At 46.4% G+C, this 25,844-nt stretch overlaps 1 protein-coding gene across 2 annotated transcripts in view; it reads left to right on the top strand.

The window, feature by feature from the left end:
• LOC139388070 (DEAD (Asp-Glu-Ala-Asp) box polypeptide 52) overlaps positions 1-25,844 on the top strand; it is a 33,690-nt gene that overhangs the window by 4,385 nt on the left and 3,461 nt on the right. For both annotated transcript variants that reach the window (XR_011629249.1, XM_071134592.1), the window contains exons 5-14: positions 1,073-1,216; positions 8,167-8,278; positions 8,437-8,503; positions 10,817-11,020; positions 11,369-11,459; positions 17,447-17,569; positions 19,993-20,143; positions 22,349-22,424; positions 23,638-23,709; positions 25,817-25,844. The exon at positions 25,817-25,844 is cut by the window's right edge. Coding sequence is in view for 1 of the 2 variants with exons in the window: in XM_071134592.1 (XP_070990693.1) it covers positions 1,073-1,216; positions 8,167-8,278; positions 8,437-8,503; positions 10,817-11,020; positions 11,369-11,459; positions 17,447-17,569; positions 19,993-20,143; positions 22,349-22,424; positions 23,638-23,709; positions 25,817-25,844 (1,068 nt within the window). In the remaining variant the exon portion in view is untranslated. The remainder of the gene's footprint in view (positions 1-1,072; positions 1,217-8,166; positions 8,279-8,436; positions 8,504-10,816; positions 11,021-11,368; positions 11,460-17,446; positions 17,570-19,992; positions 20,144-22,348; positions 22,425-23,637; positions 23,710-25,816) is intronic.

Below are 25,844 nucleotides of genomic sequence, written 5' to 3'. Positions count from 1 at the left end.
GTTCAGCTGTGTTGCTTTTACGCCAAACATAACGTTTTGCATTGTTGCCAAAAAGTTCCATTTTGGTTTCATCTGACCAGAGCACCTTCTTCCACATGTTTGGTGTGTCTCCCAGGTGGCTTGTGGCAAACTTTAAACAACACTTTTTATGGATATCTTTAAGAAATGGCTTTCTTCTTGCCACTCTTCCATAAAGGCCAGATTTGTGCAATATACGACTGATTGTTGTCCTATGGACAGAGTCTCCCACCTCAGCTGTAGATCTCTGCAGTTCATCCAGAGTGATCATGGGCCTCTTGGCTGCATCTCTGATCAGTCTTCTCCTTGTATGAGCTGAAAGTTTAGAGGGACGGCCAGGTCTTGGTAGATTTGCAGTGGTCTGATACTGCTTCCATTTCAATATTATCGCTTGCACAGTGCTCCTTGGGATGTTTAAAGCTTGGGAAATCTTTTTGTATCCAAATCCGGCTTTAAACTTCTTCACAACAGTATCTCGGACCTGCCTGGTGTGTTCCTTGTTCTTCATGATGCTCTCTGCGCTTTTAACGGACCTCTGAGACTATCACAGTGCAGGTGCATTTATACGGAGACTTGATTACACACAGGTGGATTGTATTTATCATCATTAGTCATTTAGGTCAACATTGGATCATTCAGAGATCCTCACTGAACTTCTGGAGAGAGTTTGCTGCACTGAAAGTAAAGGGGCTGAATAATTTTGCACGCCCAATTTTTCAGTTTTTGATTTGTTTAAAAAGTTTGAAATATCCAATAAATGTCGTTCCACTTCATGATTGTGTCCCACTTGTTGTTGATTCTTCACAAAAAAATACAGTTTTATATCTTTATGTTTGAAGCCTGAAATGTGGCAAAAGGTCGCAAAGTTCAAGGGGGCCGAATACTTTCGCAAGGCACTGTATAGAATGGAACACAGACTGATGAGGGTGGATATATAGAATGGAACACAGACTGAGGGTGGATATATAGAATGGAACACAGACTGAGGGTGGATATATAGAATGGAACCCTAAATAATATCATTGTACGCATCTCTCTCTCACCCCTCTCCCAGGGTCGTGAGTTGTTGGCGTGTGCTCCGACAGGTTCGGGGAAGACTCTAGCGTTCTGTCTCCCTCTCCTGACACACCTGAAACAGCCTGCTAACCTCGGCATCAGAGCTCTGGTCATCTCTCCCACCAGGGAACTGGCCAGCCAGGTACACACACATATAGAACCGTTTGGTCGTCATGCCTCATAATCCATGTCTTGTGGCCGTTGTGCCCTTAGGGTGAGTATAATAATCATTTCCTGCTCTCAATCGCCCGTGCTCCTCTCACCTCTCACTCACCAGGCTCTCTCAGATATCGCAATTCTTATTAGCCAATGCCGACACTTGATCAGGTCCTTGTCACAGGCATTGCAGCTTGGAAGTAGGTTACACGTGAAGACGGACTCACCGGGGGAGGCCACACACGTCCTCATTGAATTCCGAGGCGCGTATTGAAGATGATAGAACTGTCCACATTTTACTTTTCGTCAGCCGACAAGATGAGTAACGAACGCTGTCGATCTGCTATCCATCAGAGTACAACAGTTGACCTCGTCTATTGGTCAGCTTGTCCTTCTGTGTGAGAAATAACATATTGCCAACATAGTCAAGGAGAGTTGTGGTAACGATAGACCCCAAACTAATACAACCACTATATAACAAATAACTTTTAAAAGCAATGAGATTCATGTAGCATGACATTTAGCTTAAGCACAGCGATGTGCACACGGCAGTAGGCTATAAACGCAAATATTATACAATTCAATTACCGGAAAACACCGCTCTCAAAAGTGCACTGCAAATGCCAGCGGTTTCATTTGACAAGAGATGAAAATATCCTTCGCCAATGTAGAAAGACGGAAGATCTGAAGATGCAACAACAAGCATGGGTTGTTGCTGTGGGTTGTTGCTGTGGGTTGTTGCTGTGGGTTGTTGCTGTGGGTTGTTGCTGTGGGTTGTTGCTGTGGGTTGTTGCTGTGGGTTGTTAATATGTGTAGTATTGTGTCTTTGGCTGCTGGACAATTATAGAACATGAGAAATACTGGTTCTGGCCTCTCTCTATCGGCACAACGGGCTCTGGCCTCTCTCTATCGGCACAACGGGCTCTGGCCTCTCTCTATCGGCACAACGGGCTCTGGCCTCTCTCTATCGGCACAACGGGCTCTGGCCTCTCTCTATCGGCACAACGGGCTCTGGCCTCTCTCTATCGGCACAACGGGCTCTGGCCTCTCTCTATCGGCACAACGGGCTCTGGCCTCTCTCTATCGGCACAACGGGCTCTGGCCTCTCTCTATCGGCACAACGGGCTCTGGCCTCTCTCTATCGGCACCAACGGGCTCTGGCCTCTCTCTATCGGCACCAACGGGCTCTGGCCTCTCTCTATCGGCACCAACGGGCTCTGGCCTCTCTCTCTATCGGCACAACGGGCTCTGGCTCTCTCTCTATCGGCACAACGGGCTCTGGCCTCTCTCTCTATCGGCACAACGGGCTCTGGCCTCTCTCTCTATCGGCACAACGGGCTCTGGCCTCTCTCTCTATCGGCACAACGGGCTCTGGCCTCTCTCTCTATCGGCACAACGGGCTCTGGCCTCTCTCTATCGGCACAACGGGCTCTGGCCTCTCTCTATCGGCACAACGGGCTCTGGCCTCTCTCTATCGGCACCAACGGGCTCTGGCCTCTCTCTATCGGCACCAACGGGCTCTGGCCTCTCTCTATCGGGACCAACGGGCTCTGGGCTCTCTCTATCGGCACAACGGGCTCTGGCCTCTCTCTATCGGCACAACGGGCTCTGGCCTCTCTCTCTATCGACACAACGGGCTCTGGCCTCTCTCTCTATCGGCACAACGGACTCTGGGCTCTCTCTCTATCGGCACAACGGGCTCTGGCCTCTCTCTATCGGCACAACGGGCTCTGGCCTCTCTCTATCGGCACCAACGGGCTCTGGCCTCTCTCTATCGGGACCAACGGGCTCTGGGCTCTCTCTCTATCGGCACAACGGGCTCTGGCCTCTCTCTATCGGGAACAACGGACTCTGGGCTCTCTCTCTATCGGCACAACGGGCTCTGGGCTCTCTCTCTATCGGCACAACGGGCTCTGGGCTCTCTCTCTATCGGCACAACGGGCTCTGGGCTCTCTCTCTATCGGCACAACGGGCTCTGGGCTCTCTCTCTATCGGCACAACGGGCTCTGGGCTCTCTCTCTATCGGCACAACGGGCTCTGGCCTCTCTCTCTATCGGCACAACGGGCTCTGGCCTCTCTCTATCGGCACAACGGGCTCTGGCCTCTCTCTATCGGGACCAACGGGCTCTGGGCTCTCTCTCTATCGGCACAACGGGCTCTGGCCTCTCTCTATCGGGAACAACGGACTCTGGGCTCTCTCTCTATCGGCACAACGGGCTCTGGGCTCTCTCTCTATCGGCACAACGGGCTCTGGGCTCTCTCTCTATCGGCACAACGGGCTCTGGGCTCTCTCTCTATCGGCACAACGGGCTCTGGGCTCTCTCTCTATCGGCACAACGGGCTCTGGCCTCTCTCTATCGGGAACAACGGACTCTGGCCTCTCTCTCTATCGGCACAACGGGCTCTGGCCTCTCTCTCTATCGGCACAACGGGCTCTGGCCTCTCTCTCTATCGGCACAACGGGCTCTGGCCTCTCTCTCTATCGGCACAACGGGCTCTGGCCTCTCTCTCTATCGGCACAACGGGCTCTGGCCTCTCTCTCTATCGGCACAACGGGCTCTGGCCTCTATCGGCACAACGGGCTCTGGCCTCTATCAGCACAACGGGCTCTGGCCTCTCTCTATCTGCACAACGGGCTCTGGCCTCTCTCTATCGGGAACTACGGGCTCTGACCTCCCTCTCTATCGGGAACAACAGGCACAACGGGCTCTGACCTCCCTCTCTATCGGGAACAACGGACTCTGGCCTCCCTCTCTATCGGGAACAACGGGCACAACGGACTCTGGCCTCCCTCTCTATCGGGAACAACGGACTCTGGCCTCCCTCTCTATCGGGAACAACGGGCACAACGGACTCTGGCCTCCCTCTCTATCGGGAACAACGGGCACAACGGACTCTGGCCTCCCTCTCTATCGGGAACAACGGACTCTGGCCTCCCTCTCTATCGGGAACAACGGACTCTGGCCTCCCTCTCTATCGCGGAACAACGGACCTCAGACTGGGGTCAAGGTTCAACTTCCAACAGGACAACGACCCTAAGCAACGACCTAAGCACACAGCCAAGGCAACGCAGGAGTGGCTTCGGGACAAGTCTCTGAATGTCCTTGAGTGGCCCAGCCAGAACCCAATCGAACATCTCTGGAGAGACCTGAAAATAGCTGTGCAGCAATGCTCCCTATCCAACGTGACAGAGCTTGAGAGGATCTGCAGAGAAGAATGGGAGAAACTCCCATGAGGGCATTGCCCCCCCCCCCCACTGGGGAGCTGGCCCAACCAATCAGAATACATTTTCCTACAAGGGCTTTATTACACAGAAGTACTATTCAGTTTTATCAGCTTTCCGGTTGGCCGGTCTCAGACGATACTCCAGGTGTAGAAGCTGGATGTGAAGGTCCTTGGCTGGCATGTGGTCTGCATGACTGAGGTGGCTTATGGTAGAGAAATTACCCTTCAATTATCTGTCAACAGCTTTGGTGGACATTCCTACAGTCAGCATGCCAATTGCATGCTCAACTTGACACATCTGTGGCATTGTGTTGTGTGACAAAACTGCACATTTTAGAGTGGCCTTTTATTGACCCCAGCAGAAGGTGCACCTGTGTAATGATCATGCTGTTTAATCAGCTTCTGGATATGCCACACCTGTCAGGTGGATGGATTATATTGGCAAAGGTGAAATGCTCACTAACAGGGATGGAAACACATTTGTGCACAACAGTTGAAAGGAAATGTGTTTTTTGTGTGTATGGAACATTTCTGGGATCTTTTATTTCAGCTCATGAAACATGGGACATGTTGTGTTGATATAAACAATAAAACTCTCACCCATCTACACACAATATCCCATAAGGACAAAGTGGAAAACTTATGCTTACAAAATGTTGCACGTTTATTGAAAATGAAATACAGAAATGTCATTTCCATAAGTATTCACACCCCTGGGTCGATACTGGTTAGAATCACCTTTGGCAGCGATTACAGCTGTGAGTCTTTCTGGGTCAGTCTCTAAGAGATTTGCATACCTGGATTGTGCTACATTTGCCCATTTTTTTTAATGCTTTTTAAAATTCTTAAAGCTCAAATTGGTTGTTGATCATTGCTAGACAACCATTTGCAGGTCTTGCCATAGATTTTCAAGTAGATTTAAGTCAAAACTGTAACTCAGCCACTCAAGAACATTCACCATCTTCTTGGTAAGCAACTCCAGTGTAGATTTGGCCTTGTGTTTTAGGTTATTGTCCTGCTGAAAGGTGAATTCATCTCCCAGTGTCTGGTGTAAAGCAGCCTGAATCAGGGTTCCCTCTAGGATTTTTCCTGTGCTCAGCTCCATTCTATTTCCCCAGTCCGATGACAAGCATACCCATAACAGGATGTAGCCGCCACCAGTAATGTGTTAGATTGGATTTGCCCCAAACAGTATTGTTGTGGTATTGTGGAGTAACTATAATGTTGTTGATCCATCCTCAGTTTTCTCCTATCACAGCCATTAAACTCTGTAACTGTTTTAAAGTCACCATTGGCCTCATGGTGAAATCCCTGAGCTGTTTCCTTCCTCTCCGGCAACTGAGTTAGGAAGGATGCCTGTATCTTTGTAGTGGCTAGGTGTATTGATACACCGTCCTAAGTGTAATTAATTTGTTCAAGGGGATATTCAATGTCTGCATTTTTATTTTATTTAGATCCATCTACCAATAGGATGCCCTATCCATCTACCAATAGGATGCCCTATCCATCTACCAATAGGATGCCCTATCCATCTACCAATAGGATGCCCTATCCATCTACCAATAGGATGCCCTATCCATCTACCAATAGGATGCCCTATCCATCTACCAATAGGATGCCCTATCCATCTACCAATAGGATGCCCAAAGACCTCCCTGGTCTTTGTGGTTGAAATCCCCAGTTTGCCTGAGGGACCTTACAATTATCTGTATGTGTGAGGTACAGAGATGAGGTAGTCATTCAGAAATCATGTGAGACACTTATTGCAAAAAGAGTGAGTCCTTGCAACCTATGATGTGACTTGTTAAATACATTTTTCCTCCTGAATTTATTGAGGCTTAACAAAGGGGTTCAAAACAGATTAACTCGAGACATTTCAGCTTGACATTTTTTATTAATTTTGCAAATGTTCTACAAATAAAATTTCACTCCGATCTACCCACTACCCCATAATGTCAGTGACACAATCTCAACTTTAAGTTCAGTAACACAGAATATGGGAAAAGTCGAGGGGTGTGAATACTTTATGACACGGATATTAAGTGCTCCGCACGTCATCGTCGTTAACGGTTGGAAAACAGTTTCGCTAGCGCAGATTTGAATATGTTCCGGTATACATCCAATAATATTGAGGAGTTTACCACATCAGTCACCGGCTTCGTTGATAAGAGCATCAACGACAACGTCCCCATTGTGACCGTACGTACATATCCCAACCAGAAGCCATGGATTACAGGCAATATCCGTACCGAACTAAGGTCTAGAGCTGCCGCTTTTAAAGAACGGAACACTAATCCAGACATTTATAAGAAATCCGGCTAAGACCTCCGACCCATCAAAGCGTCAATACAGGACTAAGATCGAATTCTGCTACACCTACTCTGACGCTAACTATATGGATAACAAACTATCACGGATTACAAAGGGAAACCCAGCCTCAAGCCTACCAGAATCAATAAGATTGCTAAATAGTTAGTCTGGATAGCTATTTGGTTAACTATTTAACTATCTGCCCCTTTATGCACTAACTCTGTTGACTCATCTGCTCTTACTGTCTATTATCTATCCTTTACCCCTACCTACAGTATACTGCTGTTACTGTCTATTATCTATCCTTTACCCCTACCTACAGTACACTGCTGTTACTGTCTATTATCTATCCTTTACCCCTACCTACAGTATACTGCTGTTACTGTCTATTATCTATCCTTTACCCCTACCTACAGTATACTGCTGTTACTGTCTATTATCTATCCTTTACCCCTACCAACAGTATACTGCTGTTACTGTCTATTATCTATCCTTTACCCCTACCTACAGTATACTGCTGTTACTGTCTATTATCTATCCTACCTATTTGCATGTACCTCATACCCCTGCATGTCCACTTGGTACCTGTACTACGTGTTTTTAGCCAACTTATCGTTAGTCGTTGTGTATTTTTATTCCTGGGGTTATAATTGTTCTGTTTCTCTCTGCATTGTTGGGAAGGGCCTGTCGGTAAACAGTTCATAGTCTACACCTGTTGTTTACCAAGCATGTGACTTGTACAATTTGATTTGACATTGTTGCATGTGTTTTTTATGCTGTGTTAGAATGTTGTGTTGTTAGAATGTTGTGTTGTTAGAATGTTGTGTTGTTAGAATGTTGTGTTGTTAGAATGTTGTGTTGTTAGAATGTTGTGTTGTTAGGATGTTGTGTTGTTAGAATGTTGTGTTAGAATGTTGTGTTGATTGAAAGCTGTGTTAGAATGTTGTGTTAGGATGTTGTGTTGTTAGGCTGTGTTGTGTTGTTAGGCTGTGTTGTGTTGTTAGAATGTTGTGGTGTTAGAATGTTGTGGTGTTAGAATGTTGTGGTGTTAGAATGTTGTGGTGTTAGAATGTTGTGGTGTTAGAATGTTGTGGTGTTAGAATGTTGTGTTGATTGAATGTTGTGTTGATTGAATGTTGCGTTGATTGAATGTTGCGTTGTTAGAATGTTGTGTTGTGTTGTTAGAATGTTGTTGTGTTAGAATGTTGCGTTGTTAGAATGTTGCGTTGTTAGAATGTTGTTGCGTTGTTAGAATGTTGTTGCGTTGTTAGAATGTTGTTGCGTTGTTAGAATGTTGTTTCGTTGTTAGAATGTTGTTGCGTTGTTAGAATGTTGCGTTGTTAGAATGTTGCGTTGTTAGAATGTTGTGTTATTTTGTTACAATGTTGTGTTGTTGTGTAGACCCACAGGGAGTTGGTGCGTCTGTCGGAGGGCGTCGGGTTCAGAGTTCACATACTAGACAAGGCCTCCATGGCAGCCAGGAAACACGCTCCCAGCTCTCACAAGAAATCCGGTACAAAGACAATATTCAAATGATCTGTAAAATGCGCTGGGACCTGTTTACTAATGAGACCGAGACCAGCACAACAGCCCTCACTCATTTTCTATGTTTTTTGTTCCTCCCCCTCTCTCTCCCCCTCTCCCCTCTCTCTCTCTCCCCTCTCTGTCTAGATATTCTGATCAGTACCCCCAATAGACTGGTGTTCCTCCTGAAGCAGGATGCTATAGACCTCAGCAGGTCAGCTCCCCCCTCTGTGTGTGTTGGCTCTATGTTGGTTGAGGGCTATTGTAACAGGTTTTGTTTGTCAATACTGTGTGTGTTAAACACATCCACACACATTATTAACTATACTCGTGGAGACCAGAAGTCAAAACATTTGGGCCAACTGGGTTCACAAGGTCAAACGCTATTTCTAAGTTGTTTAGGGTTAAGGTTAGAATTAGGGTTAGGGGCTAAGGTTAGAATTAGGGTTAGGAGCTAAGGTTAGAATTATGGTTAGGGGCTAAGGTTTGAATTAGGGTTAGGAGCTAAGGTTCGAATTAGGGTTAGGAGCTAAGGTTAGAATTAGGGTTAGGAGCTAAGGTTAGAATTAGGGTTAGGAGCTAAGGTTAGAATTAGAATTAGGAGCTAAGGTTAGAATTAGGGTTAGGTTTTGTGGTTAGGGGAAATAGGATTTTGAATGGGACAGAAATGTATGTCCCCGTAAGGTTAGTTTGGACTGGGCGCTATGACCAAAATATATCACTGTATTTTTAAAAATGTTAGTCCTAAAAGTCCTTAATGTGCTTTGAGTAATGACCCCAGGGTGGCAACATACATTCTGCGTGATTTCAATGGGTCTTTCTCCTTTCTGTTTTCTACTGTTCAATTCAACCAAAAACATTTTCATACATTTCTGTGTTTCCTGCACTGAGGATCATTTCCACACTGCCGCGTAAGACTGGCTGCACAATATGGGCCACAGATACTAGGCCTTATTTATAACCAAATGTTGCAATTGATTTAGAGCAAAAACACTGGTGAACTGTTGGAATCATGGCAATAGAAGGATTATTCTAATTCTATAGTTAGAATATAAATAATGGTGGGCACTTTGAATACTGTGTTGTTTGAGATGACAACGAATGAAAATGCCAGGGAGGAGTTATTGTGACCGGGTAGGAACCAAAGTGTTGATAAGTGTTTCCTAGGGGACCCTATAATCTTTGGCTACATAAGATGTTTCTTCATGTAGCCGACATATTCATGCTATAACTATTCCTCTTTGATTTAGAAGATACTTTTTTCCCACAAACTTGCTAAGAACTTTGCAGATGTAAGAAACAAACTAATAGTGTAATTATGGAACGCTACTAGATTTATATTAAGAAGCAAAATGGAAACAACATTGTCGCATGTGCTACGTAGAACCCCACAGTGGTGGTGTCATAATACCCATAAAACCTAGTGGTCAAACAGGGAAATGGCTCCATTGTTTTTCCACCATTTCATTTTGTATTTATTTTAGAAACACTTAAATTAAGGGCTGTGTTTCGTGTAGTCTTTACCCTGACGTGGCGTTTTGAGGACCGTGTACATCTCTCTCGGACAAGGGGACTTTTATCAAGATATTCTGGCTCTACTTACTCAGATTCTGAAATGCTAATTTGCATCAAAGTTGACATTATGCAAGACTACAAATCCCTGCAAGCTCCTGCACGTCATCGCTATCTGGCACCTTTGCTAACATATTGTCAATTTAAAACTTGCACAAGTTTTCACAGAATTGTCCGTTTTTAATGAAATGTAGCCAATTTTATTCATTACTACAAATAGCTAACATTAGATAGTTAATCCAGACATTCTTACCTTTGCCTCGATTCGGCTAGATCATGGTGGCATTTGTAGTTCTTTATATTAGCCACATTAGCAGTTAATTGCCGTTTCATTTTTGGCTAGTAAATACAGGCGACTGACTATATTGATAAAAGTCTACGAGTCTATAAAGTCTATAAAAGTCGACTATATTGATAAACCTACGAGAAACACATCCCTTATTTTAAGTGTTTCTAAAATTAAAAAAATGAATTGTGAAAAAACAATGGAACCATTTTTATTTCCCTGTTTGACCACACGGCTTTATGGGGATTATGACTCATACTGTGGTACTCGATTGGCCATGCAGACTGAACACAAGTGTCTCTGGGAAAGTAACATCACAATGCGCTCCTTGAGTGACAGGGGGGCGGGGCTAGTTCTGTGTGGAAAGCGGCATAGAGAGAGAGCTTAGAGAGACGACCCAAGTAGCCAAGTCAACTATAAAAACGGACGTTACACACAGCGTATCACATTTAACAAACCAAACGTTCAAATATCGTTCTAGAAGGTAAAGTAAAAACCCAAACCGGTCCCTGCATCAATATCTGTGTATAGTAAAATACGGTTAACCGCCCAGCCCTAAGGTTAGTTATACAAGACTGTGTTATTTCTGTGTTGTTGGGTCTGATATGTTGGTTGAGGGCTGTCGTAGCAGGGTTTGTTAATACTGTGTGTGTGTGTGTGTGTGCTCAGTGTGGAATGGTTGGTGGTGGATGAGAGCGATAAGCTGTTTGAGGATGGTCGTAGTGGCTTCAGAGAGCAGCTAGCAGCAGTGTTCCAGGCGTGTTCCTCTCCGCGGGTCAGACGAGCGCTCTACAGTGCTACCTGTGCTCCAGACGTGGAACAGTGGTGTCGTCTCAACCTCGACAACCTGGTCTCTGTCAACATTGGACACAGGTACTCCACTACCCACAGTCCCCTGTTCTACTATACTACACTACCCATAACTACCCTCTCTATCGTGTCGCCCTGTCTCTTACACTACCCATAACTACCCTCTCTATCGTGTCGCCCTGTCTCTTACACTACCCATAACTACCCTCTCTATCGTGCCGCCCTGTCTCTTACACTACCCATAACTACCCTCTCTTCTTTGCAGAGCCGTGGTTGAGTGGTAACACTGCACATGAACAAAGCTCCCCACCGTATACCGGGGTTCAACCCCTTCTAACTGTATCTCCTGTCTGTAATCTCGTTCAGAACCATCTAAAAAGAGTTTAAAAACGATTGTGTGTGTGTTCTCAGGAACTCTGCAGTAGAGACAGTAGAACAGGAGCTGCTGTTTGTTGGAACGGAGAACGGGAAGTTACTGGCCGTGAGGGACATCATCAAGAAGGTACCTTTCCAAATAAATCTAATCAAATGTTATTAGTCAAATACAACAGGTGTAGTAGACCTTACAGTGAAATGCTGAATACAACAGGTGTAGTAGACCTTACAGTGAAATGCTGAATACAACAGGTGTAGTAGACCTTACAGTGAAATGCTGAATACAACAGGTGTAGTAGACCTCACAGTGAAATGCTGAATACAACAGGTGTAGTAGACCTCACAGTGAAATGCTGAATACAACAGGTGTAGTAGACCTTACAGTGAAATGCTGAATACAACAGGTGTAGTAGACCTTACAGTGAAATGTTGAATACAACAGGTGTAGTAGACCTTACAGTGAAATGCTGAATACAACAGGTGTAGATAGCCCTTACAGTGAAATGCTGAATACAACAGGTGTAGTAGACCTTACAGTGAAATGCTGAATACAACAGGTGTAGTAGACCTCACAGTGAAATGCTGAATACAACAGGTGTAGTAGACCTTACAGTGAAATGCTGAATACAACAGGTGTAGTAGACCTTACAGTGAAATGCTGAATACAACAGGTGTAGTAGACCTTACAGTGAAATGCTGAATACAACAGGTGTAGTAGACCTCACAGTGAAATGCTGAATACAACAGGTGTAGTAGACCTCACAGTGAAATGCTGAATACAACAGGTGTAGTAGACCTTACAGTGAAATTATTACTTACAAGCTCTTAACCAACAATGCAGTTTAAAAAAAACGAAAACAAGTCAAATTAACAAGTAATTAAAGAGCAGCAGTAAAATTACAATAGCGAGGCTATATACAGGGGTACCGGTACAGAGTCAATGTGGAGGCTATATACAGGGGGTACTGGTACAGAGTCAATGTGGAGACTATATACAGGGGGTACCGGTACAGAGTCAATGTGGAGGCTATATACAGGGGGTACTGGTACAGAGTCAATGTGGAGGCTATATACAGGGGGTACTGGTACAGAGTCAATGTGGAGGCTATATACAGGGGGTACCGGTACAGAGTCAATGTGGAGGCTATATACAGGGTGTTACGGTACAGAGTCAATGTGGAGGCTATATACAGGGGGTACCGGTACAGAGTCAATGTGGAGGCTATATACAGGGGGTACCGGTACAGAGTCAATGTGGAGACTATATACAGGGGGTACTGGTACAGAGTCAATGTGGAGGCTATATACAGGGTGTTATGGTACAGAGTCAATGTGGAGACTATATACAGGGGGTACCGGTACAGAGTCAATGTGGAGGCTATATGCAGGGGGTACCGGTTCAGAGTCAATGTGGAGGCTATATACAGGGGGTACCGGTACAGAGTCAATGTGGAGGCTATATACAGGGGGTACCGGTACAGAGTCAATGTGGAGGCTATATACAGGGTGTTATGGTACAGAGTCAATGTGGAGACTATATACAGGGGGTACCGGTACAGAGTCAATGTGGAGGCTATATACAGGGGGTACCGGTACAGAGTCAATGTGGAGGCTATATACAGGGGGTACCGGTACAGAGTCAATGTGGAGGCTATATACAGGGGGTACCGACACAGAGTCAATGTGGAGGCTATATACAGGGGGTACCGGTACAGAGTCAATGTGGAGGCTATATACAGGGGGTACCGGTACAGAGTCAATGTGGAGGCTATATACAGGGTGTTACGGTACAGAGTTAATGTGGAGGCTATATACAGGGGGTACCGGTACAGAGTCAATGTGGAGGCTATATACAGGGGGTACCGGTACAGAGTCAATGTGGAGGTTATATACAGGGGGTACCGGTACAGAGTCAATGTGGAGGCTATATACAGGGGGTACCGGTACAGAGTCAATGTGGAGGCTATATACAGGGGGTACCGACACAGAGTCAATGTGGAGGCTATATACAGGGGGTACCGGTACAGAGTCAATGTGGAGGCTATATACAGGGGGTACCGGTACAGAGTCAATGTGGAGGCTATATACAGGGTGTTACGGTACAGAGTTAATGTGCGGGGGCACCGGTTAGTTGAGGTAATATGTACATGTAGGGAGAGTTAATAAAGTGACTATTCATACAACATAACAACAGAGTAGCAGCGGTGTAAGGGGGGGGGGGGGGCAATGCCAATAGTCTGGGTAGCCATTTGATTAGATGTTCAGGAGTCTTATGGCTTGGGGGGTACAAGCTGTTTAGAAGCCTCTTGGACCTAGACTTGGTGCTCCGGTACCGCTTGCCGTGTGGTAGCAGAGAGAACAGTCTATGACTAAGGTGGCTGGGGTCTTTGACAATTTGTAGGGCCTTCCTCTGACACCATCTGGTGTAGAGGTCCTGGATGGCAGGCAGCTTAGCCCCAGTGATGTACTGGGCCGTACGCACTACACTCTGTAGTGCCTTGCAGTCGGAGGCTGAGCAGTTGCCATACTAGGCAGTGATGCAACCAGTTAGGATGCTCTCGATGGTGCAGCTGTAGAACTTTTTGAGGATCTGAGGACCCGTGCCAAATCTTTCCAGATTCCTGATGTTTTGTCGTGCCCTCTTCACGACTGTCTTGGTGTGTTTGGACCATTCTAGTTTGTTGTTTATGTGGACGCCAAGGAACTTGAAGCTCTCAACCTGCTCTACTGCAGCCTCGTCTATGAGAATGGGCGCGTGCTCGGTCCTCTTTTTCCTGTAGTCCACAATCATCTCCTTTGTCTTGCTCACGTTGAGGATAGAGGTTGTTGTCGTGCACCGCATGGCCAGGTCTCTGACCTCCTTCCTATAGGAAGTCTCGTCGTTGTCGGTGATCAGTCCTATCACTGTTGTGTCATCGGCAAACTTAATGATCGTGTTGGAGTCGTGCCTGGCCATGCAGTCATGAGTGAACAGGGAGTACAGGAGGGGAATGAGCACGCACCCCTGAGGGGCCCCTGTGTTGAGGATCAGCGTGACGGATGCGTTGTTACCTACCCTTACTACCTGGGGGTGGCCCGTAAAGAAGTCCAGGATCCATTTGCAGAGGGGGGTGTTTAGTTCTAGGGTCCTTAGCTTATTGATGAGCTTTGAGGGTACTATGGTGTTGAACGCGGAGCTGTAGTCAATGAACAGCATTCTCACATAGGTGTTATTTTTGTCCAGGTGGGAAAGGGAAGTGTGGAGTGCAATAGAGATTGCATCATCTGTGGATCTGTTGGGGTGGTATGCAAATTGGAGTGGGTCTAGGGTTTCTGGGATAATGGTGTTGATGTGAGCCATGACCAGCCTTTCAAAGCATTTCATTGATACAGATTTGTGTGCTACGGGTCAGCAGCCATTTAGGCAGGTTAACTTTGTGTTCTTGGGCGCAGGGACTATGGTGGTCTGCTTAAAACAGGTTGGCACTACAGACTCAGACAGGGAGACATTGAAAATGTCAGTGAAGACACTTGTCAGTTGGTCAAAGCATGCTCACAGTACACTTCCTGGTTATCCGTCTGGCCCTGCGGCCTTGTGAATGTTGTGAATGACCTTTTTTAACCTGTTTGGGGTAGGGGGCAGCATTTTCACTTTTGGATAAATTGCGTGCCCAAACTGAACTGCCTCCTACTCTGTCCCAGATCCTAATATATGCATATTATTATTATTAGTGTTGGGTAGAAAACACTCTGAAGTTTCTAAAACTGTTTGAATCATGTCTGTGACTATAACAGAACTTATTTAGCAGGCGAAACCACGACGACAAACCATTCAGGTCTTCTTTTTTTTTGAGGTCACTGTTTTTTCAATACGTTTTCATGGGGAATCCAGAGTTCTAAACGACTTTCCTGCAGTTCCTACCGCTTCCACTGGATGTCACCAGTTTGTAGAAATTGGTTGAGGTTTTTCCTTTGTGTAATGAAGAAGTACCATAGCTCAGAACGAACGTCATTTCATGTGTACCTTTTGATAGAGGCGCGTAACCAGAAAAGTAGTGTCAGTTTGTTTTGCTCCTGTATTGAACACAGATCATCCCGTCTTCAATTTGATCAATTATATACGTTTAGAAATACCTAAAGTTGTATTACAAAAGTGCCAAGTGTGGCATATCAAGAAAGGGATTAAACAGCATGGTCATTACACAGGTGGACCTTGTGCTGGGGACAATAAAAGGCCAATCTAAAATGTGCAGTTTTGTCATACACCTCAATGCCAATGGGGTATTCAGGTACAGATGGTTAGAGTTCTGGATCCAGACCCTCTGGGGTATTCAGGTACAGGTGGTTAGAGTTCTGGATCCAGACCCTCTGGGGTATTCAGGTACAGATGGTTAGAGTTCTGGATCCGGGGACTCTGGGGTATTCAGGTACAGATGGTTAGAGTTCTGGATCCGGGGACTCTGGGGTATTCGGCTACAGGTGGATCTGTGAAGACTCTCGTCCCTGTGAAAGAGAAGGTTGAGGACCCCTGGCTTAGACTAGACAACATGTAAACAATATATCCTCTCCAGATGTTTATTGAAAACATAAATACATTTGCACAATGATCGCTTGTTATCTCTCAAATACATCGTTACAGTTGTTGATTAGCTAGCTAGCGGATTTTAGCCATATTGGCGTAGACATGACATCAGTCAACACAAGACATGGTATCAAGAACAAGATACAACAAGCTTAAACGAGCCACCTCCGATTCCTCACAAGGTAGTTTCTTGTCATTGTTGCTATCTGACCGTTCAGAATCATAACAACCCACATCTTCCGGCCACGTCGATGTGCGTCATTTTGGTGACGGAAGATAAACCATCTAATTCATTGGCTGATCCCTCATGACATGGATGGAATCATGTGATCATTCCTTCTTAACCCATTGGAAGTCCCACCCTGTTGACTTCCTGTACTTCAAAGTGTTTTAAGAAGTCCCACCCTGTTGACTTCCTGTACTTCAAAGTGTTTTAAGAAGTCCCACCCTGTTGACTTCCTGTACTTCAAAGTGTTTTAAGAAGTCCCACCCTGTTGACTTCCTGTACTTCAAAGTGTTTTAAGAAGTCCCACCCTGCTGACTTCCTGTACTTCAAAATGGTTTAGGAAGTCCACCCTGTTGGCTTCCTGTACTTCAAAATGGTTTAGGAAGTCCACCCTGCTGACTTCCTGTACTTCAAAATGGTTTAGGAAGTCCACCCTGTTGGCTTCCTGTACTTCAAAGTGTTTTAAGCCCTCTGGCCCTGTCTGTTAAAACATACATAGTCCTCTTTCTAACTCTGGTAATTACCCAGTACTCCCTGCACATTGACTCAGTACTGGTACCATGTGTATATAGCCTGGTACCATGTGTATATAGCCTGGTACCATGTGTATATAGCCTGGTACCATGTGTGTATATAGCCTGGTACCATGTGTGTGTGTGTATATAGCCTGGTACCGTGTGTGTGTGTATATAGCCTGGTACCGTGTGTGTGTGTATATAGCCTGGTACCGTGTGTGTGTGTATATAGCCTGGTACCGTGTGTGTGTGTGTATATAGCCTGGTACCGTGTGTGTGTGTGTATATAGCCTGGTACCGTGTGTGTGTGTATATAGCCTGGTACCGTGTGTGTGTGTGTGTGTATAGCCTGGTACCGTGTGTGTGTGTGTGTGTGTGTGTGTGTGTGTGTGTGTGTGTGTGTGTGTGTGTGTGTGTGTATATAGCCTGGTACCGTGTGTGTGTATATAGCCTGGTACCGTGTGTGTGTATATAGCCTGGTACCGTGTGTGTATATAGCCTGGTACCGTGTGTGTGTATATAGCCTGGTACCGTGTGTGTGTGTGTATATAGCCTGGTACCATGTGTATAAAGCAATGTTATTTTTATTTTTCTCTCTGCGTTGTTGGGAAGGGCCTGTAGGTTACATATCACTGTTAGTCTACACCTGTTGTTTACCAAGCATTTCACTGTTAGTCTACACCTGTTGTTTACCAAGCATTTCACTGTTAGTCTACACCTGTTGTTGTTGTTAGTCTACACCTGTTGTTTACCAAGCATGTTTCAGATAACATTTGCTACCTGAATGGTAAATACTAATTCCTCTCTCCTAGGGTTTCTTGCCCCCTATGCTGGTGTTTGTCCAGTCTATTGATCGAGCCAGAGAGCTCTTCCATGAGCTGGTGTACGAAGGCATCAACGTAGACATCATACACGCTGACCGCACACAGCAACAGGCACGCACATGCGCGCGCGCACACACACACACACACACACACAATATACTTGTCAAGACTTTTGGGGACCAGCAATTGATTTCCATCTAAATCCTGTTTTGCTGGACCTCTAACCCTAAATCTAACCTATAACCCCTAACCCTAAATCTAACCTATAACCCCTAACCCTAGTTTTAACCCTAAATCTAACCTTAACCTCTAACCCTAAATCTAACCTTAACCTCTAACCCTAGTTTTAACCCTAAATCTAACCTTAACCTCTAACCCTAGTTTTAACCCTAAATCTAACCTATAACCCCTAACCCTAAATCTAACCTATAACCCCTAACCCTAGTTTTAACCCTAAATCTAACCTTAACCTCTAACCCTAAATCTAACCTTAACCTCTAACCCTAGTTTTAACCCTAAATCTAACCTTAACCTCTAACCCTAGTTTTAACCCTAAATCTAACCATATCCTCTAACCCTAGTTTTAACCCTAAATCTAACCTTAACCTCTAACCCTAAATCGAATTTATAACCCCTAACCCTAGTTTTGACCCTAAATCTAACCTATAATCCCTAACCCTAGTTTTAACCCTAAATCTAACCTTAACCTCTAACCCTAGTTTTAACCCTAAATCTAACCTTAACCTCTAACCCTAAATCTAACCTTAACCTCTAACCCTAGTTTTAACCCTAAATCTAACCTTAACCTCTAACCCTAGTTTTAACCCTAAATCTAACCTTATCCTCTAACCCTAGTTTTAACCCTAAATCTAACCTTAACCTCTAACCCTAAATCGAATTTATAACCCCTAACCCTAGTTTTGACCCTAAATCTAACCTATAATCCCTAACCCTAGTTTTAACCCTAAATCTAACCTTAACCTCTAACCCTAGTTTTAACCCTAAATCTAACCTTAACCTCTAACCCTAAATCGAACTTATAACCCCTAACCCTAGTTTTAACCCTAAATCTAACCTTAACCTCTAACCCTAGTTTTAACCCTAAATCTAACCTTAACCTCTAACCCTAAATCTAACCTTAACCTCTAACCCTAGTTTTAACCCTAAATCTAACCTTAACCTCTAACCCTAGTTTTAACCCTAAATCTAACCTTATCCTCTAACCCTAGTTTTAACCCTAAATCTAACCTTAACCTCTAACCCTAAATCGAACTTATAACCCCTAACCCTAGTTTTGACCCTAAATCTAACCTATAATCCCTAACCCTAGTTTTAACCCTAAATCTAACCTTAACCTCTAACCCTAGTTTTAACCCTAAATCTAACCTTAACCTCTAACCCTAAATCGAACTTATAACCCCTAACCCTAGTTTTAACCCTAAATCTAACCTTAACCTCTAACCCTAGTTTTAACCCTAAATCTAACCTTAACCTCTAACCCTAAATCTAACCTTAACCTCTAACCCTAGTTTTAACCCTAAATCTAACCTTAACCTCTAACCCTAGTTTTAACCCTAAATCTAACCTTATCCTCTAACCCTAGTTTTAACCCTAAATCTAACCTTAACCTCTAACCCTAAATCTAACCTTAACCTCTAACCCTAAATCTAACCTTAACCTCTAACCCTAGTTTTAACCCTAAATCTAACCTTAACCTCTAACCCTAGTTTTAACCCTAAATCTAACCTTAACCTCTAACCCTAGTTTTAACCCTAAATCTAACCTTAACCTCTAACCCTAGTTTTAACCCTAAATCTAACCTATAACCTCTAACCCTAAATCTAACCTTAACCTCTAACCCTAGTTTTAACCCTAAATCTAACCTATAACCTCTAACCCTAGTTTTAACCCTAAATCTAACCTATAACCTCTAACCCTAGTTCTAACCCTAAATCTAACCTATAACCCCTAACCCTAGTTTTAACCCTAAATCTAACCTATAACCTCTAACCCTAAATCTAACCTTAACCTCTAACCCTAGTTTTAACCCTAAATCTAACCTTAACCTCTAACCCTAAATCTAACCTTAACCTCTAACCCTTGTTTTAACCCTAAATCTAACCTATAACCTCTAACCCTAGTTTTAACCCTAAATCTAACCTATAACCCCTAACCCTAGTTTTAACCCTAAATCTAACCTTAACCTCTAACCCTAAATCTAACCTATAACCTCTAACCCTAGTTTTAACCCTAAATCTAACCTTAACCTCTAACCCTAAATCTAACTTATAACCCCTAACCCTAGTTTTGACCCTAAATCTAACCTATAATCCCTAACCCTAGTTTTAACCCTAAATCTAACCAGCAAAATGTCCTTAGGTCTCTATATTTTAGTTAGTTTACTATTCTAGTGTGGACTTCTGGTACTCCCTTGTATAGTACAACATGTGTACACACACACACTACTGTACTCCCAAGTATAGTAAAACACACACTACTATAAGTCATTCCCTAACTGTTGTTTTTTTCTCCAGAGAGACAACGTGATCAGTAGTTTCCGGTCGGGTGATATCTGGGTGTTGATCTGTACAGCCCTGCTGGCCCGAGGCATCGACTTTAAGGGTGTCAACCTGGTGCTGAACTACGACTTCCCTACCAGCGCGGTGGAATACATCCACCGTATCGGTTAGTCCCTGCGTATCACTACACTACTGCACAAAGCTCTAAAAATCTCATCTCGTTTTATTAGTTACATACGATACTGCGTAACCGGTGCCCCCGCACGTACACATGACCTCGACGTGTAGGTGGGGGTAGAGTGACTGCAAAGACAATGCTCAGAGCAGCAGTGTAAAAACAAAGGGGGGGGGGGGGGGGGGGTCAATGTAAATAGTCTGGTGGCCATTTTGATGAGATGTTCTTGGAGGTAGAAGCTGTTAAGGAGCCTTCTGATCCTAGACTTGACGCTCTGGTATCGCTTGCCGTGAGGTAGCAGAGAAAGGTAGCAGAGAAAACCGTCTATGACTTGGTTGACTGGAGTCTTTGACCATTTTTTTGGGGAGACCCCCTGTTCCCTATATAGTGGTACTACTATAGACCAGAGCCCTGTTCCCTATATAGTGGTACTACTATAGACCAGAGCCCTGTTCCCTATATAGTGCACTACTTTAGACCAGAGCCCTGTTCCCTATATAGTGGTACTACTATAGACCAGAGCCCTGTTCCCTATATAGTGCACTACTTTAGACCAGAGTCCTGTTCCCTATATAGTGCACTACTTTAGACCAGAGCCCTATTCCCTATATAGTGGTACTACTATAGACCAGAGCCCTATTCCCTATATAGTGCACTACTATAGACCAGAACCCTATTCCCTATATAGTACACTACTATAGACCAGAGCCCTATTCCCTATATAGTGCACTACTATAGACCAGAGCCCTATTCCCTATATAGTGCACTACTATAGACCAGAGCCCTGTTCCCTATATAGTACACTACTATAGACCAGAGCCCTATTCCCTATATAGTGCACTACTATAGACCAGGGCCCCATTACCTATATAGTGCACTACTATAGACCAGGGCCCTATTACCTATATAGTACACTACTTTAGACCAGAGCCCTGTTCCCTATATAGTACACTACTATAGACCAGAGCCCTATTACCTATATAGTACACTACTTTAGACCAGAGCCCTATTCCCTATATAGTGCACTACTTTAGACCAGAGCCCTGTTCCCTATATAGTACACTACTATAGACCAGAGCCCTATTCCCTATATAGTGCACTACTATAGACCAGAGCCCTGTTCCCTATATAGTGCACTACTTTAGACCAGAGCCCTATTCCCTATATAGTGCACTACTTTAGACCAGAACCCTGTTCCCTATATAGTGGTACTACTATAGACCAGAGCCCTATTCCCTATATAGTACACTACTATAGACCAGAGCCCTATTCCCTATATAGTACACTACTATAGACCAGAGCCCTGTTCCCTATATAGTACACTACTATAGACCAGAGCCCTATTCCCTATATAGTGCACTACTATAGACCAGAGCCCTATTCCCTATATAGTGCACTACTATAGACCAGAGCCCTATTCCCTATATAGTACACTACTATAGACCAGAGCCCTGTTCCCTATATAGTACACTACTATAGACCAGAGCCCTATTCCCTATATAGTGCACTACTATAGACCAGAGCCCTATTCCCTATATAGTACACTACTATAGACCAGAGCCCTGTTCCCTATATAGTACACTACTATAGACCAGAACCCTGTTCCCTATATAGTACACTACTATAGACCAGAGCCCTATTCCCTATATAGTACACTACTATAGACCAGAGCCCTGTTCCCTATATAGTACACTACTATAGACCAGAACCCTGTTCCCTATATAGTGGTACTACTATAGACCAGAGCCCTGTTCCCTATATAGTACACTACTATAGACCAGAGCCCTGTTCCCTATATAGTACACTACTATAGACCAGAACCCTGTTCCCTATATAGTGGTACTACTATAGACCAGAGCCCTGTTCCCTATATAGTACACTACTATAGACCAGAGCCCTATTCCCTATATAGTACACTACTATAGACCAGAGCCCTGTTCCCTATATAGTACACTACTATAGACCAGAACCCTGTTCCCTATATAGTGGTACTACTATAGACCAGAGCCCTATTCCCTATATAGTACACTACTATAGACCAGAGCCCTGTTCCCTATATAGTACACTACTATAGACCAGAACCCTGTTCCCTATATAGTGGTACTACTATAGACCAGAGCCCTATTCCCTATATAGTGAGCTAGTTACAGTACGTATGTAATTAAGTGTTGTCCATCTTTGTATATCTAATCGAAGGTCGTACTGGCAGGGCCGGACGCACAGGGAGAGCTGTCACCTTCTTCACCGAGGATGACAAGCCTCTTCTACGCAGGTACACCAGGGGGAGGAGCCTAGGGATCCACAGGGGAGGGGCTTGTAAAGCAGCACGGTCTGATTGGAGCTGTAGTAATAACTCACCTCTCTCTCCCCCACCTCTCTCTCCCCCACCTCTCTCTCTCCCCCACCTCTCTCTCTCCCCCACCTCTCTCTCCCCCACCTCTCTCTCCCCCCACCCCACCTCTCTCTCTCTCTCCCCCCCACCTCTCTCTCTCTCTCTCCCCACCACCTCTCTCTCTCTCTCCCCCCACCTCTCTCTCCCCCCACCTCTCTCTCTCTCTCTCTCCCCCCACCTCTCTCTCTCTCTCTCTCCCCCCACCTCTCTCTCTCTCTCTCTCCCCCCACCTCTCTCTCTCTCCCCCCACCTCTCTCTCTCTCTCTCCCCCCACCTCTCTCTCTCTCTCCCCCCACCTCTCTCTCTCTCTCCCCCCACCTCTCTCTCTCTCTCCCCCCACCTCTCTCTCTCTCTCCCCCCACCTCTCTCTCTCTCTCTCCCCCCACCTCTCTCTCTCTCTCCCCCTCACCTCTCTCTCTCGCCCCCCCCACCTCTCTCTCTCTCTCCCCCCACCTCTCTCTCTCTCTCTCCCCCCACCTCTCTCTCTCTCTCCCCCCACCTCTCTCTCTCTCTCTCCCCCCACCTCTCTCTCTCTCTCCCCCCACCTCTCTCTCTCTCTCCCCCCACCTCTCTCTCTCTCTCCCCCCACCTCTCTCTCTCTCCCCCCCACCTCTCTCTCTCGCCCCCCCCACCTCTCTCTCTCGCCCCCCCCACCTCTCTCTCTCTCGCCCCCCCCACCTCTCTCTCTCGCCCCCCCCACCTCTCTCTCTCGCCCCCCCCACCTCTCTCTCTCGCCCCCCCCCACCTCTCTCTCTCGCCCCCCCACCTCTCTCTCTCGCCCCCCCACCTCTCTCTCTCGCCCCCCCACCTCTCTCTCTCGCCCCCCCACCTCTCTCTCTCGCCCCCCCACCTCTCTCTCTCGCCCCCCCACCTCTCTCTCTCGCCCCCCCACCTCTCTCTCTCTCGCCCCCCCCACCTCTCTCTCTCTCGCCCCCCCCACCTCTCTCTCTCTCGCCCCCCCCCACCTCTCTCTCTCGCCCCCCCCACCTCTCTCTCTCGCCCCCCCCACCTCTCTCTCTCTCCCCCCCCCCCACCCCTCTCTCTCGCCCCCCCCACCTCTCTCTCTCCCCCCCACCTCTCTCTCTCTCTCCAGTATTGCCAATGTGATCAAACAGGCCGGTTGTCCTGTCCCTGGCTACATGGTAGGCTTTAAAAAGATACACAGGTGAGTTTATATCTGCCTAGCATGGTTTAATCATGTATGTGGTTTAGCTGATGTTCCCTGCCTGTTATTATGCAGTAGTAGATGTGTTATAAATCAGTGACTGTTATCCCTTAGCATGGTTTAATCATGACGACTCACACACTGTGCTGCCAGTGTAGGAAGCCAGATAAAACAGACATTTAGAGGGTGAGGAGAGAGAGAGAATGGAGGAAGCTTGTTGTCTGGTTATGACATGTGTTATCTGAATTAGGACCACTGAATTATACCAACGGGGGAACTTTGAATGCCTTTAAACGTTAGCTAGATAATAACCTTGAGTGTCGAGCGGCACCAGAAATTAAAAACACATCTTACCTTTCTGTAGTTAATAAATCCAATGTGAAACGTGATCACTACAGTATCCTTAACTAGCATTGAAAAAGTCAATACATTTTTTAAATTAAACATCTCCTTCAATGGTGCTTGTAACGTTGTCAGTAGCTACAGTAACCTATGGGTCAGAGGGGAGGGGCTACAGTAACCTATGGGTCAGAGGGGAGGGGCTACAGTAACCTATGGGTCAGAGGGGAGGGGCTACAGTAACCTATGGGTCAGAGGGGAGGGGCTACAGTAACCTATGGGTCAGAGGGGAGGGGCTACAGTAACCTATGGGTCAGAGGGGAGGGGCTACGGTAACCTATGGGTCAGAGGGGAGGGGCTACGGTAACCTATGGGTCAGAGGGGAGGGGCTACGGTAACCTATGGGTCAGAGGGGAGGGGCTACGGTAACCTATGGGTCAGAGGGGAGGGGCTACAGTAACCTATGGGTCAGAGGGGAGGGGCTACGGTAACCTATGGGTCAGAGGGGAGGGGCTACGGTAACCTATGGCTCAGAGGTGAGGGGCTACGGTAACCTATGGCTCAGAGGGGAGGGGCTACGGTAACCTATGGCTCAGAGGGGAGGGGCTACGGTAACCTATGGGTCAGAGGGGAGGGGATACGGTAACCTATGGGTCAGAGGGGAGGGGCTACGGTAACCTAGAGGGGAGGGGCTACGGTAACCTATGGCTCAGAGGGGAGGGGCTACGGTAACCTATGGCTCAGAGGGGAGGGGCTACGGTAACCTATGGCTCAGAGGGGAGGGGCTACGGTAACCTATGGCTCAGAGGGGAGGGGCTACGGTAACCTATGGCTCAGAGGGGAGGGGCTACGGTAACCTATGGCTCAGAGGGGAGGGGCTACGGTAACCTATGGCTCAGAGGGGAGGGGCTACGGTAACCTATGGCTCAGAGGGGAGGGGCTACGGTAACCTATGGCTCAGAGGGGAGGGGCTACGGTAACCTATGGCTCAGAGGGGAGGGGCTACGGTAACCTATGGCTCAGAGGGGAGGGGCTACGGTAACCTATGGCTCAGAGGGGAGGGGCTACGGTAACCTATGGCTCAGAGGGGAGGGGCTACGGTAACCTATGGCTCAGAGGGGAGGGGCTACGGTAACCTATGGCTCAGAGGGGAGGGGCTACGGTAACCTATGGCTCAGAGGGGAGGGGCTACGGTAACCTATGGCTCAGAGGGGAGGGGCTACGGTAACCTATGGCTCAGAGGGGAGGGGCTACGGTAACCTATGGCTCAGAGGGGAGGGGCTACGGTAACCTATGGCTCAGAGGGGAGGGGCTACGGTAACCTATGGGTCAGAGGGGAGGGGCTACGGTAACCTATGGCTCAGAGGGGAGGGGCTACGGTAACCTATGGGTCAGAGGGGAGGGGCTACGGTAACCTATGGCTCAGAGGGGAGGGGCTACGGTAACCTATGGGTCAGAGGGGAGGGGCTACGGTAACCTATGGCTCAGAGGGGAGGGGCTACGGTAACCTATGGGTCAGAGGGGAGGGGCTACGGTAACCTATGGCTCAGAGGGGAGGGGCTACGGTAACCTATGGCTCAGAGGGGAGGGGCTACGGTAACCTATGGGCTCAGAGGGGAGGGGCTACGGTAACCTATGGCTCAGAGGGGAGGGGCTACGGTAACCTATGGCTCAGAGGGGAGGGGCTACGGTAACCTATGGGTCAGAGGGGAGGGGCTACGGTAACCTGAAAAATAAAAACCTAACAAAAGCATAACTGTATCTGCAGTAAGGTAAAACGGCAGCTCCAGAAGAAA

This window comes from Oncorhynchus clarkii, chromosome 29 (assembly GCF_045791955.1).
Source record: "Oncorhynchus clarkii lewisi isolate Uvic-CL-2024 chromosome 29, UVic_Ocla_1.0, whole genome shotgun sequence".
NCBI classification, from domain to species: domain Eukaryota; kingdom Metazoa; phylum Chordata; class Actinopteri; order Salmoniformes; family Salmonidae; genus Oncorhynchus; species Oncorhynchus clarkii.
The sequence above is the reverse complement of the archived record's forward strand: the minus strand, read 5'-3'. Positions and strand labels throughout refer to the sequence as shown.